Source organism: Corapipo altera, unplaced genomic scaffold, assembly GCF_003945725.1.
Source record: "Corapipo altera isolate COAL_440 unplaced genomic scaffold, ASM394572v1 0, whole genome shotgun sequence".
NCBI classification, from domain to species: Eukaryota; Metazoa; Chordata; class Aves; order Passeriformes; family Pipridae; genus Corapipo; species Corapipo altera.
The window spans coordinates 39846993-39859848 of NW_020884872.1; the positions used below are offsets into that span (position 1 = coordinate 39846993).

Consider the following 12856-nt stretch of genomic DNA (forward strand, 5'->3'; position numbering starts at 1 on the left):
GACTTAAGTTAATCTGTATTTCATTTAGCTCTGCTGTGATTTTAAACTCATTTTAATTTGTATTTGTCACATTTGTAAGAATGTCCAAACTAAGGTGCCGTATCTTATCTGTCAGATATCTGTCTAGTTGAGAAATAATAATGAGATGTGCCTTGTCGATGTTAACAACTTTAGCCATGTTTTTTCCATGAGATAAAGAGCTTTTAAAAATGCATTGTACACAATCACTGTAGACCCAATAGAAGCACTCACTGGGAGAATCCTTTAACTTTATGCTGCTATTAAAAAAAGGAGATCAGTTTTTTTTATTCCTGCTTCTTGAGTGGTAATACAAACCTGTACATTGGTGTTACCTTTTTTAATCAATGAAACCTACTTATGAAAAGAAAGTCAGTAAAATGGGAGTATTGTAGCTCTAATGTTTACAACATGAGAAGTTGCATAATATGTAGCACACTCATATCTGTGTCTTATGTTTTTCCTTTTTTCATCCTTGTTTCTGACTCAGAATATTCTCCTTATTGGTGGGACTGCAGATTACACGTTTGCAGTGTTTGCCATAGGAGGAATGAGTCTTCCTGACTGAGTTTTGTGTGACTTTTTCTATTTCATCTGAGTGTAGTGTGGATGACAGGGCATTGCCAGTTGAATTGCATTTGCATTCCATCTACTATCAGCCTTTCTTTTGAACTTGTGAATATATTCTTCCAGGGCAAGTGTGTATCTGTTGGTCACTTACGAAACTTGGCAGTATGAATATATGTATAGCTGCAACATTGAATCCTCCACTGACTTGCGAAATGTTACCCTTTAATACAGCTGCAAGGCAGGCTGCCAAGTGTGGGAGGGTAGTGCTGGAATATCTTGTAGACATACAGATGAGAGCAAGAAATACTGGCTTTTAATGATCCTTGTCATTCTGCTGAAGTGGGTCCGTATTTTCAGATGAGCTGCTCCCTTAAAAATCCAACCCAAAACCCGACCAGCTAACAAGACAAAGCATCAAACCCCCTCCAGTTATCCATCTTTCTCATCTTTTAATTAATTTTTAAGAGATGCTTTAGTAAAGAGATGTTTTAATAAATAATGTCAAATCCTTCCATTTTCACATATACAGGACATGCAAACCTACAGCAATATGATATTCCTTCCTTTCTTCCTCCTCCCAATTGCTGTAGTTCAAGTGACAAGTCTTTCCCTAGAACGGCTAACAGAGGCAACTTTGGTGACTGTAATTACAGCTGGTACGTTTAGTGATGTTGGTGCGGCTTTTAAGTAGGACTTGGAGCAAAAGAAGGGCCATTAAACCAAACTACTCAGATTTTAGCTTGTTCCTACAGGGAGGCTGGGTAGTCATACTTTCTTCCATTAAAGTTCAGAGGAAATTCTCATATGCCATCTATTCTCTTACTATCATTCACTTTTCATTATGTGGTATTTTACATTAGGTAAGCAAGTTCTTGGAATGAAAAGTGATTTGGAGGAATAAGAGAGTGTATGTGAGGAACTTGTCTATTGGGCAGCAAATTGGCTGGATAAATCACTGGAATACCTGTTCCAGAAATACTAAGAACTTTGTTACCTTTGTGATTTTTTAATTACATAGGCTATTCCTTAAGAGTATATGATGCAAGAAGGAAGCCAACTATTTGGCTCTTGGAAATGCTGTGAAAAGTACTGTTGTTAAAAGTACCATGTGAAGCCTTTCAAGCCATTATGTTTGTAAAAAGATGAAATGCATTGTTTCCATAATAATCTGAGTTATTTTGCAGATAGGTCTCTAGCTAGTAATTTCCTGCAGTTTTTGGAAGTGCAATTAAATAACTTTTATGTGGTGACATTCTATTTGTGCATTGCTTTCCTGTATTATCTGTTGATCCTTATTTGGGTAACTAGCTGCCTGATGCAACAAGTCAAGTATTTTTTTTAATATAGTTTTAATTTTAATTGCAATTAAGGGAGTTAAAACTACAGGTCATATAACAAGGTGATAAATTTTCAACATGTCTTAAAGTCCTGGAGGTTTTTAAGATGAGACTGGATGTGGCACTTAGTGCCATGGTCTAGTAACTATGGTGGTAATGGATCAAGAGTTGGACTTGATGATCTCGGAGGTCTTTTCCAACCCAGTCAATTCTATGATTCTAATGATATATGTGTGTTAGTGGAATACAAATGAGAAATTACATTAAAGATATAAAAGTCATTTGTCCTTACTGAACAACTAAACTGATATTATAGAAATGTTAGCCTGTTGCCTTTCTTTTTATCCCTCGTCATATCTTGAGAAGAGTAGGAAGAATACTGGGGAAAGAGAATCACATTTATACTGAACTAAAGTTATCCAGATGCATTTAAGAGAAGTACCTGACCAGGATAAAACAATGTTGCAGTTAAGAAGTAGAATCCTTTGTTAAATTAAGCAAAAGAAATACTATTTAAAGCTTATAATATTTTTAAGTCTTCATTAGTGTAAGGGTTTGCAAGTGCCTTATTCATAATAAGGTTGTGCGTTTCTGGTTGCAGTTGAGTATAATTGCAGCCCATCTCAATGAAACAAATTCCTGTTTGGCAGCTGCATCCTCAAGTAATGGTGTAATTTAGTTTTAAGCTGTTCCATGCTTCCGTTTTCTGGAAACAAAGGGGGCTGGTGCAAAATAAAAAGTGTAACTAAATGTTCTTGAACTATTGTCTACCTTACTTTACACAGGAAGATCTGTTTTATAGATCTGACTAAACTGCTGGTTTCCTTCTTAACTCTTAAAGAAACTTTATGTATACTGTTTTCTAGAATTTGATGTCCATGTGTGGGAGAGGCAGCTTAAAAAGTAAATGGATTGAACTTATATCACCTAGAGAAAAAGATAGAAGCATAGTAAATCATTATTGGCTTGACTGAAATGTTATTATTTTCAGTGCACTCATTAGAAATATGCTTGGATTGTGGATGGGATGGGCAAACTCTTTGTCAGACTCAATTTCACGAGTGCAGTAGGTTGAAACAGCAGTATGTTATGCAAGTGTGAGAGTGGAGAGAAGGGGAAAAGAAAGGGATATCAACATCTTATGTTAGATCTGAAGACCTGAAGTTGTGTTTTCTTAAAAATACTAGCACTAGAAGACGATATTTGTGTTTCTCCACAACTTCATTTACTTTCTGCAGATTAAGGTGACTTTCTCTCCTATTAAGAGAATAGATAAAAATTCATGCTAAGTTAAATTTAAGATGAGTTATATTGAAGTGAGATAATAACTGTTCCAAGAAGTGGAACAGAATTGAGAATTGAATGAAGGTGGTGGCTTAGTTTCCACAGCTGTCTGATTCCTTAGTGGACAAAGTCTAAAATAGGGATATGCTTCTCCGGGGGGTTAAATTTTCTCTCAGATGTATTTTTGCTTGGTAAATAAAGCTACTGAGGTTTGTGTAGTTGGAGGTTGCAGCTCATTAGTATTAAAAAGAAACAAAGGGAAAACCAAAATATTCCTCTCAAAACCTGGAGAAAACTTCTTGTCACAGTTCACTTTTTTTTTTTTTTTCAGGAGGAATTTAGCATACAGTCATATGCTAAAACTACTCTGTGTGTGTGTAAATTGGATTAGTCAAACCTTAAAAATTGCCAAAAATGTCAACTAGGTTGCATACAAAATTGCTTTGCACTACAGTAAAGAATTGCACAGAAATCATCCCAATAAAATTGCTGCTTCTTATTTGGCTAGTGTGTGTGTATGTGTGCACTGAACAGTGTCTGTAAGTAGCAGTATAGTGGAAGAGTAGATTGATTTCAAAAGCAGATTTGAAGCATGACTTGAGTTTATGTTGTAGCTAAGGACAGGAACTTGCACAAAGCACTGTGTACCCCTGAATCTCCAGGCCAAGAGATGCTTTTGCAAACTGTTCACAAGACAAGGGAGACACCTGGTAGTTGAAGAGTTAAGTGCTTAAAAGTTAGAGGCATAAAGGTGTTTTTTGAATATTACTTTGAGTTAGCATCCTTGTAGAGCATGTAAGATTTTTACTGTGAGGGCAATTTGATGTTAAGATAGAACTTTTAATATGGACTTAGCACTAAGATAAAAAGATCATCCCCACCCTTGCCCCAAAAAAGAACAGTGTATCTATTTGAGGCATTGATCCTGGAGAATGTACTTGGTTAGTAGCTGGTTGTTGATAGTACTCAAGTAAGTGATATTAATGTAAATAAATCCAAAAAAGAAATACTTAGGGGTTTATACTTCTGAAGAGGCACAGTTGTCAAAAAGAGATTAATTCTTACACTAAAAATACTTCTAAATTACTGAAGCCTTGACTTTTACGAGTGCTGTACAAGACTTGGACTGTTTTACGTGGTCATTTTAGAAACGCACATTCCCTTTTGTGTTTGACTCATACCCTTAAGGCATTAAAGTGGATCCACCTTTTTTTTTTTTTTCTTCTCCTCAGAGGAATACAGCATGCGTAGGGGCTGGCCTTTGTCTGTCATGCATTCCCACCATAACAGATTTAGCAAACTGCAGCTGAGAAGTTAGACTAGTCTGTACTTTCTGCTGCTTGTGCCAGGGAAAAAGCTATTGTTTTCACTGGATCATTGGCATGTCGATAACTTTGATGCCAAAAAGCATACGGTTTTGCTGCTGTTTGTATTTTTAATCAAAGAATGCAGGCAAGAACAAACAGAAATCCTAAGAAAGAGCTTACTATAGAATCTCCGCAGAAGGGCAAGGATGCAGGTCCTTGTGAAGTGGAAGCAGAGAGTCCTGTGGTAGTGCTGGTAAGAATTGTTTAAATAAGCTGTCTCTTTCCTTTAATAATTCCAGTTCTGTTTATCAAAGAAAAACTGCTTAATCTGACGCTAATGAGAAGCTCCAGCATTCTTACTTGTGAATAACTCATGTTTAAGATTTAGGTTTAATTCTTTCTGTGTTGTTTACCTTTTTAATTAATTTGTACTGTTCTGGTTTGCCAAATCTTTGGTTCTCGTTGAATGTGACTTTGGAATTTGGTTTTCATACTAGCTGCTTTTCAGTGTGTCTAGCATAGTTATACACCTCTTTGAACCTAGCATGAAAACTACTTATGTTTTAAAATACTTTGTAGCACCTCTGTATATCTTTCCATTTATATATATTAGAAGTCACTAAAATGTGTGTGTAGCAGTTTAAGTTTACTTAAATTATCAAAGAACTCTTTAAATAATTCATGAGTACTTCTGTTAAGGGATCTGTTTTTCATTGCCTTTACTGCACATTATTTAGGAATTTAAAGTTTTAAAATAGCTTCGAATGAGGGAAAAGGGAATATATTTGTATATGGGGATAGTAATCAAATAAGAACCTTTTTTTCTTATGTATTGCTACACAGTCAGTTCTGTTGGAACTTAAGTAGTACAGCAAGAGAACATAATAAGTGAGCTGTAATGAATCTATTGACTCTCTCCAGCAAGGACAATAAACTTTTTCAAATAACAGAGGAGGATTGTTAAACTAATAACTTATATATCAGTAGAAAGAAGTGCTTTGATAGTTCTTACTAAAATTCCAACTTAGTAATATTTTATACTTAATTGCTGCTGCTGCTGGTCCCCTCTTCATTTATCTGTCTGTGGTTGAAGTTAGTGGGGCTGTGATCCTCAAATTATGCTGTCCTCCCTCTTATTTGAGCTTTACACTAAGCATTTAAGAATTGAAGTAAAACATTTTGGCCATTTATATTTATTAATAGTCATCTGTAACTGTATGGGGATCATTACTGTATATAACTGAAAGCTTACATGTGTGCTAGGAAGACAAACTTTCTTTTCCTTGACACTGTTTTCTTTAGTTTCATTGTATTCAGAGAGTTGTTAGTGAAACGTGGGATTTTTTTGTATGGGTGTGTTCTGATTTCTGGTCCAGATCTTCATCAGTACAATATGAGCTAATCTTGTGTGTGCTTTCCTGCCTTTGGAATGTTTAACTTTATTTAGAACTGTTTTTATTCCCCCATGAATACTCAGAGAGGATATTAGTGTTTCTGCAGATTCTTAGAGTACTGCAGCTAATCAGCAAGCGTATGTACTTACTTGAAAAAAAAAAGTATGAAACAATCATGTGTTTATTATAACCATTTATGAACTACCTCCTTATAATTTTCCAAGTACTACTACATTTAATTTTCATGGAATGTTATACCTCCAGTGTTTGTCCTCCCTTTTTTGCTTCTCCTTTTGTCTAGTTATTGAGGAAAGCTAGATGAAGTGGTGCAAGGACAATTTGCAGCAAGTGTACTGCCAGACACAAACCGAAAAGTAGGTGCTACGTTTCGTTTAACACTGGCGTTTGGGTCCATTTTTCTTTCATTGAATTGTGACATTGAATTACATTTTTGCTGCCACATTGAAAATAGGTGTCACTGTTGCAGGGTGCAGTAAGATAGTAAGTAAGACTGGTAACATTGCTAGTTGCTGTAACAAATTATGATGTGATTTACGTAGTGCTCGAGTTTTTTGAGTATTCTTTATAAAGATGAGAGAGAATCAGTGGTCAGGACTTCAAGGAAGCAACAGGTTTTTTGTCATATTCATTTAATTATTTAAATGTAGTTCACTGAGAGTGAATACTCTGCTAGAGTGTGGAGGAAACCTGGTTTTTCTAACTGGAAGCATCCCATGTGTTATTGAAACAATGTTATTTGATTGAGTGCTGTGCCCGAATTAACTCTTCCTGGTTAGGTGGGTAGATTCACAAAAGGAGTCTTCTGCTGCTTTCAGTGCCAGTATGTCAGTACGTGTGCTTTCTTGTTTTCCTGCGATTTGAATTAGATTGTGTCATAACTTTGCTTTTGAGGCTAACAAGCAAGAAGAGCCCATGGAAAAAGCATTTAGATTTTTCAGATGGTGCCTCAAAACCCTGCTTAGGATGAACTGCTGTTGTGCTAACTGTTGTAGAAATGACTAGATGAGTATGTGTGCTGTCCAACTGCACTTGGATAGTCAGAAGTAGTAACTGCTTACCAAAACAGATGATGTTTCTGCAAAGTTGAATCTTTTGGAGGTCATCTTTCTACTTGGAGACATGATGGAAGTGTAAAATGTAATAATTAAAAATAAGCTCTAGGATACAAATAATTTTTTCAATTAATTTTTAAAACCTCAACCTGTGCAATTGATTCTATGTTTATTGACATAAGATAATAGGGAGCTGTTACCCATGTTTAGTATTAAATAATCTTATTGTTTTTCCACAGTGGCTTGCCTCAGGCCAGTGTTGAGCAATACATAACACCTATCCATCTATTTTTATGCTGTTTCCTCTGGATTTCTTTCCCCATCCACGGCGTGGGGCTGGCCCAGTTCTAGTTCCTTCTCCATCTGAAGAACCATTGCGACGCCTTGAGGGATGGGGAAAGGGAAACTCCAGGGGTATCCCAGGGCTTTTTCAGGCCCTGAGCCTGGAGGGGAGAGGTGCTCCCCCCCCCCCCCCCCCCCCCCCCCCGCACATGGCCCCATGGCCGGCAGGGAGACAGGTCACAGGACACCGGGTGTGGAGAGGAGGCAAGAGAGAGTTTATTGTTGGGGATGTTACATTTATAGGGTTTAGGAGGATTCACAGAGTAACCAATTAGAAGTCTCAAGGGGTTTACAGGAACACCCAATCACAGGAAGAGGTTAACAAAGGCCAATGGGACACACCTCAGGACACCTTCCCAGGACATTCCTGCATGGATAACAAAGGGGGTGCTGGGAAGAAGAAGCATGTGTTTGCAAAGACACCACCAAAAGCCATTTTAAAACCTGTTTAAACCACAGTTTTCCCATATAATGCAGGTTTAATGCTACAGTTTCCTGCTAGTGCTTGTAGCTCCACTTTACTCTTTATGGGAACTTGTTAATTTGCAGGTGTATATGCTAAATACGTTTTAAAAGGTAAATGATGTTTTGTAGCAGGCGGCTAACAATATTCAGTGTGCCTAACCTGACCATCTTTTGCTTTCTGAGATGACAATTGAAAGATAACATTTCTCTCAATTTAAGCATACAGGAAAAATGTGCTGTGGGTTTTTCTTCCTGTAATATGTAATGGAGGCAATCATTGAACTCTTAACTTAAAATTTCTTAAAATTTCTTAATTCAACGATGAATTTTGACACTGCTCGTCCAAATATATAAACTGTATTCTGGCAGATTAACTATAATATGGCAGATTCTTGTTACTCTGTGGGTGTCATGACTGCTTTTTTGAAATACTTCTTATTTCTGATAAGTTTCTGTGCTTATAATACTCAGGGAAGAACCAAAGTTGTACGGCAGATAATTTGCTCTTTTATGTTCCAAAAAATGTAGCATTGGCTGGCTTGAGTGCTGGACCCCATGAAGCCATATGCTCTTAGCATTTTCCAAGATGACAGAAATAAAAATGCCATTGGCTGCAGATTAATAGGAAAAGTTAAGCCTTGTTTGAAAGACTGACTTTTAGTGCCTATAAACTCGATGTTGCAGTTCTGACTGGGCTGAGTTTTATCTGTGTCAGCTGGTCCATAAATCATATTCAACAATAGTATAACTACCCAACATATTTTCTCTGATCTTACATTAAATAATAGGCCAGATTTTTTTTCTTTAATATAGAAGAACCTCAGAGAGAATCTGCTTCCTTGCACTGTTTTATGTTTGGCTAAATGCCAATATCAGCATGCTGTTTATTGTTTTCTTTTTTTGTATCTGGTTCAAACTGATAAAACATCCTCTTCCTTTTGAATCTGACGAACGACTAACAAAGCAATGAGTAACATTTAGGAGAAACGTGAGGAAGCAAATTCTTCATAAATTTTTACATAAATCATATTTCTGCCGATCAGGTACCTGACTGATTAAATAGGAGAGATCTGTATTCAAGACCTCGGCTACAGTGAGCTTTAGATTCTGTAAAAGCTTCTAATGAGGGAGGATTCTATTTCTTTTTTTAAATCTTGTGTTTACAGCATGCAAACAAAATGTAAGCAAAGATTTTATTCTTTTAAGATTCCTTTTCACAAAATTTATGGTTGTGATGAACCAGTTCTGTGACTACAGGATAGAGAGAGGCATTTGCAATGAATTGGCTGATTTTTGAAGCTGCAGTGTATGCATCTTTGGTTTTTGAATTAGATGTGTTAGAAAAGTGATTTGTATGTGTGTGTGCATGCCCATGAAATAATTTTAGTTACATTGGCTTTAAAAGTAATCATTTTCCTCTATTTTTGCTGGTAAAATGTGAGAATCCAGACTAGTCTTCATGTATCATCTTCCCAAGAGAACTAACAGGAGGACGAATTTAGCTCTTCAGCACCAGGGAGAAGTGGAAGAGAATGCTGATCATATGCAGCACCATGTAAAAATCCACTACCCCTTTGAGATGACAATTTTCCCTTGCTACCAAGTTGTGGAATTGGTGCTGTGATCTAACTGCTCGCTAGTTCAGATAGTAGATGTCCTGATATGTGAGCTTTCTGACTGTATTGACCACGCAAATATTTATTCTCGCCTTTGAAAAGCTCCTCAAGTTGCCACAAGTGGTCACACAGGCATTGATCAGCATTTCAGAGCCACAATCTGGCTGAAAGCTCACTGGTTGGAAGGAACTCTCTCAAGCTAGATCACCTTCTAATCTGTCACAAAAGCTCTGGCTCAGTTGCTGGTATCAGTGTGAGAAGACTCTGGAATGTGCTGTGAGAGGGAGGGTCCTTCTAGTGTCAGCCCTGCTTTCAATTAATTTAAGCCAATTGTGAAGCCAAATCTTTTTAGCTAACCGATGAGAACTGATTGTAGACACAAATCAAATGGTCTTTCTCTGCTGCTCATTTTTTAGGCCCAGTTTAATTTGCAGTATTCTTTTTTCTTTCTCCTAAAGGTCAGTAATGCTGCACCACTCTCAAACCAACCTGCCACCACAGCATATTGTGTATCATTTCTCCTGACAAACCCTCGAGAAGGAGTGGTCACGTGGTAAAGGCCAACTTGACCAAATGGAGTGACTTGGCCACTATATTAGTAGTCTCTAAACCTTGTTTTGACATAAGAGTGTATTGCATAAGAGCTCAAAAGCTCAGTGATCGGCAGAGTCTTCTCGCTTGCCTGATAGGTAGAGACCTGTTACTTACACTGGAAGTGAGAGAAAGGAGAGCAAAGGGTGTCTTGTTTTCTGAATTATGTGTTAACATGTACTTGCTTTACAGAGCAGTAAAATTTGAAAGGCTCTTCCTTTATCCCTGTTATCCCTGTCTCGTGCTTAAGGAAGAAAATTTATTCCTTAGTGAAGAGTTGGAGAGGGTAGGTGAAGTTACTGGAATTTCTTTGGAATCAGAACTGATTATGACAATCTCTTGGAGGGGGCTGCTTGACCTGAAATTTTGTGAAGGGTTAATTTAGCAGAGTCAGTGTCTAGGAAGTGTTTCGAATAGTTGGGTAAAGAAGGTGCTGAGGAAGCTTACCATTTCATTAGTTGGAGATTCATTGTAGCAGTCTGAACACTCAAATGTAAACTTAACAGCAATTTTTCTTGCAACTATAATATTTTGTATAAGTAGAACATTAGCGAAAATGTAACCTTTTCTTAGGTTGTGTTTACCTGCTTTTCTTATACTTTTTTGAGCTAAATGGTCCAACCACTTCAACTCAGATGGGTGCACAAACATAAACTTAAGCCTTTTCTGATGGACACTGGTGTTAGTTCACGGCTTTGTGATAAATCATTTTCATGAACAAGAGGAGAAGATGTAGCAGCAGTTGGGGTTTAGGTGCTAAGGTCTCAAAGTGTGTCAGAGTACAATATAGAGCAAACTGAACAGCCATTCTCCATCTCTTCTGATGAGAAGATGTCAAACTCAACATCATAATTTTCCACCATGGTTTCTAGAAGTATTTGTCTGTGCTTATCATGTTGTTAAATAGTTTATGAACTAAATCCTTCCAATGTGATTGTAAATGGTAGTTATTTTTGTTGACAAAGCTACATTTTGTTCGTCATTTTTGGTAGATTTATTTCCACACTTTGCTTTTTTTGCCTGTTCAGAAGTTATGCTCTGTTATGTTCTCAGATTTTTCCTAACAGTAAAACTACCCTGTGGTAGATATGAGGGAATGTTGAGTAATTTTTGAGTAGCCTGTGAACTAAACCTGAAAACTTGGTAACTTTCTCTGAGTAAAGCTTTCCTAATTCCATGAAAAATTTATTTGGTTTGCTTTTGGATAAAGAAAACACCTCTAAGGTTTCTCAGTAATATTATTAATATACTAATGATTAATAGTGGTTGCTGATAAAGATATTTGTTCTCTGCACTACAACTAGAATCTGAAAGGTTATTATCTTGAGTTATACAAAACTATGTATAAAGCTTGTCTTGTCTGTTTACCTATAGCGATGGCAGAAGCTGGCCTTGCTGCTCCTGTTACGTTTAATATACCTTACATTGAAATTAGTACCAATGACTTTAAGAAAGCATCAATTGTAAACTCTCTTATAATTGCTATTTGTAAAAAATTGTAATTTTACGTCCGATACTGTGGTGTACAATTTTAGTTACAGAAAGTGCAAGCTAGATTGTAACTCCAGCTTTGCATTAGTTTGCACACTCTGAGGCGGTGCTGCCTCATCCAGAGCTCTGCCTAAACCTGCTTTGCCTGCCATCTGACCACTTAACTGATTGCTTGGCAGGGTGAAGGTTTTTCTCTATGTGATTGTGCACAGGCAGCTGTAGTGCCTTGACTGCGGTAAGGGGTTTTTATGTTGAATCAATGCCTAGTAACTGAAGAAAGCTACTTGTGCAATTAAGAGGAAGTAGAGAGCCTATGGGAATTATGGGAAAACTAAAGAGAATGAGGGATGTCAATTAGTCCACCCCTACTGCAGGTTACTGCTAAATTAAAAGAAAACTAGGTCTTTGCACTAAGATTGTTTTCATTCCTGCTAAACCCAGATCAGGGCTTTCAGGGCAGTATCAAACAAAGGCAACCACCAACATAAGAGACTAGTAATTTCTTTTTTTTTTTTCTGTGAGAATACATACATGATTATTCTGATAAACTCTGCCTTATTGTGTTTTATGAAGTATTGCTTCTTCCTTCGGAGGCAAACAGCATCCTTGTCTCTAATTATCAATTGGGTTTATTTGTATGATATGATGTGACATAAAGTCTGCATTTCAAATACTGTATGTTTTTGATGTAGACAAAATATAATTCTGCCAATCTTTAAAAGAGTAACTTCTTAAAATGAGTCAACAACTGTCATTTTTCCTCAATATACCTGAATTTATTTTGCTTTTTTCTTTTTTCCCCCAGGCAAAACCAAAGCTCATAGAACCAATAGACTATGAAAATGTCATTGTTCAGAGGAAAACACAGATTTTGAATGATCCTTTACGTGAGATGCTACTGTTCCCTTATGATGACTTTCAGGTAATTTAATCCTTCTCCTTCCTTCCCCTGCCCCCACTTCCTTATTATTATTATTTTTTGATAAAGACAAGTTTTTAGCAGGAGTAGATGTGAGATGATAACTTCCTATCTGTTGTTTCTTAGCGCTCTTTAGCTGCAAAAAACCCCACACAAACTCCTTACCATGAGTCCCGTTACACTGCTTAATTTATTCTATTGGGTATAGAAGAAGAAATAGCACAATTTCTTCATCTGTTCAGATTATAAGGTCTACTTCTGCAACTCAGCAATTTTATTGCCTTTTGAAGTAGATGATCAGGCACTTTTAGATATTCCCCCCTCCCTTTCTGATGTTCAAAAAAAGCCTCTGCTTTTTGTTATTCTTTAATTCTTAAACTGATATTTTCCCCCCCTTCTTAGTAACGAAGGGCATGAACCTGTTCAAATGCAATCTGCTGGTCTGAGCT

At 36.9% G+C, this 12856-nt stretch overlaps 1 protein-coding gene across 15 annotated transcripts in view; it reads left to right on the forward strand.

Moving 5' to 3' along the window:
• Window positions 1–12856, forward strand: part of DOCK9 (dedicator of cytokinesis 9) — a 112934-nt gene that overhangs the window by 24250 nt on the left and 75828 nt on the right. For 10 of the 15 annotated variants that reach the window (XM_027644848.1, XM_027644905.1, XM_027644881.1 and 7 more), the window contains exon 2: window positions 12294–12410. In XM_027644848.1, coding sequence (XP_027500649.1) covers window positions 12294–12410 — 117 coding nt within the window. Of the gene's footprint in view, window positions 1–4538; window positions 4770–12293; window positions 12411–12856 lie in introns of those variants that run through there. The other 5 variants (XM_027644837.1, XM_027644913.1, XM_027644923.1 and 2 more) reach the window with 2 other exon arrangements.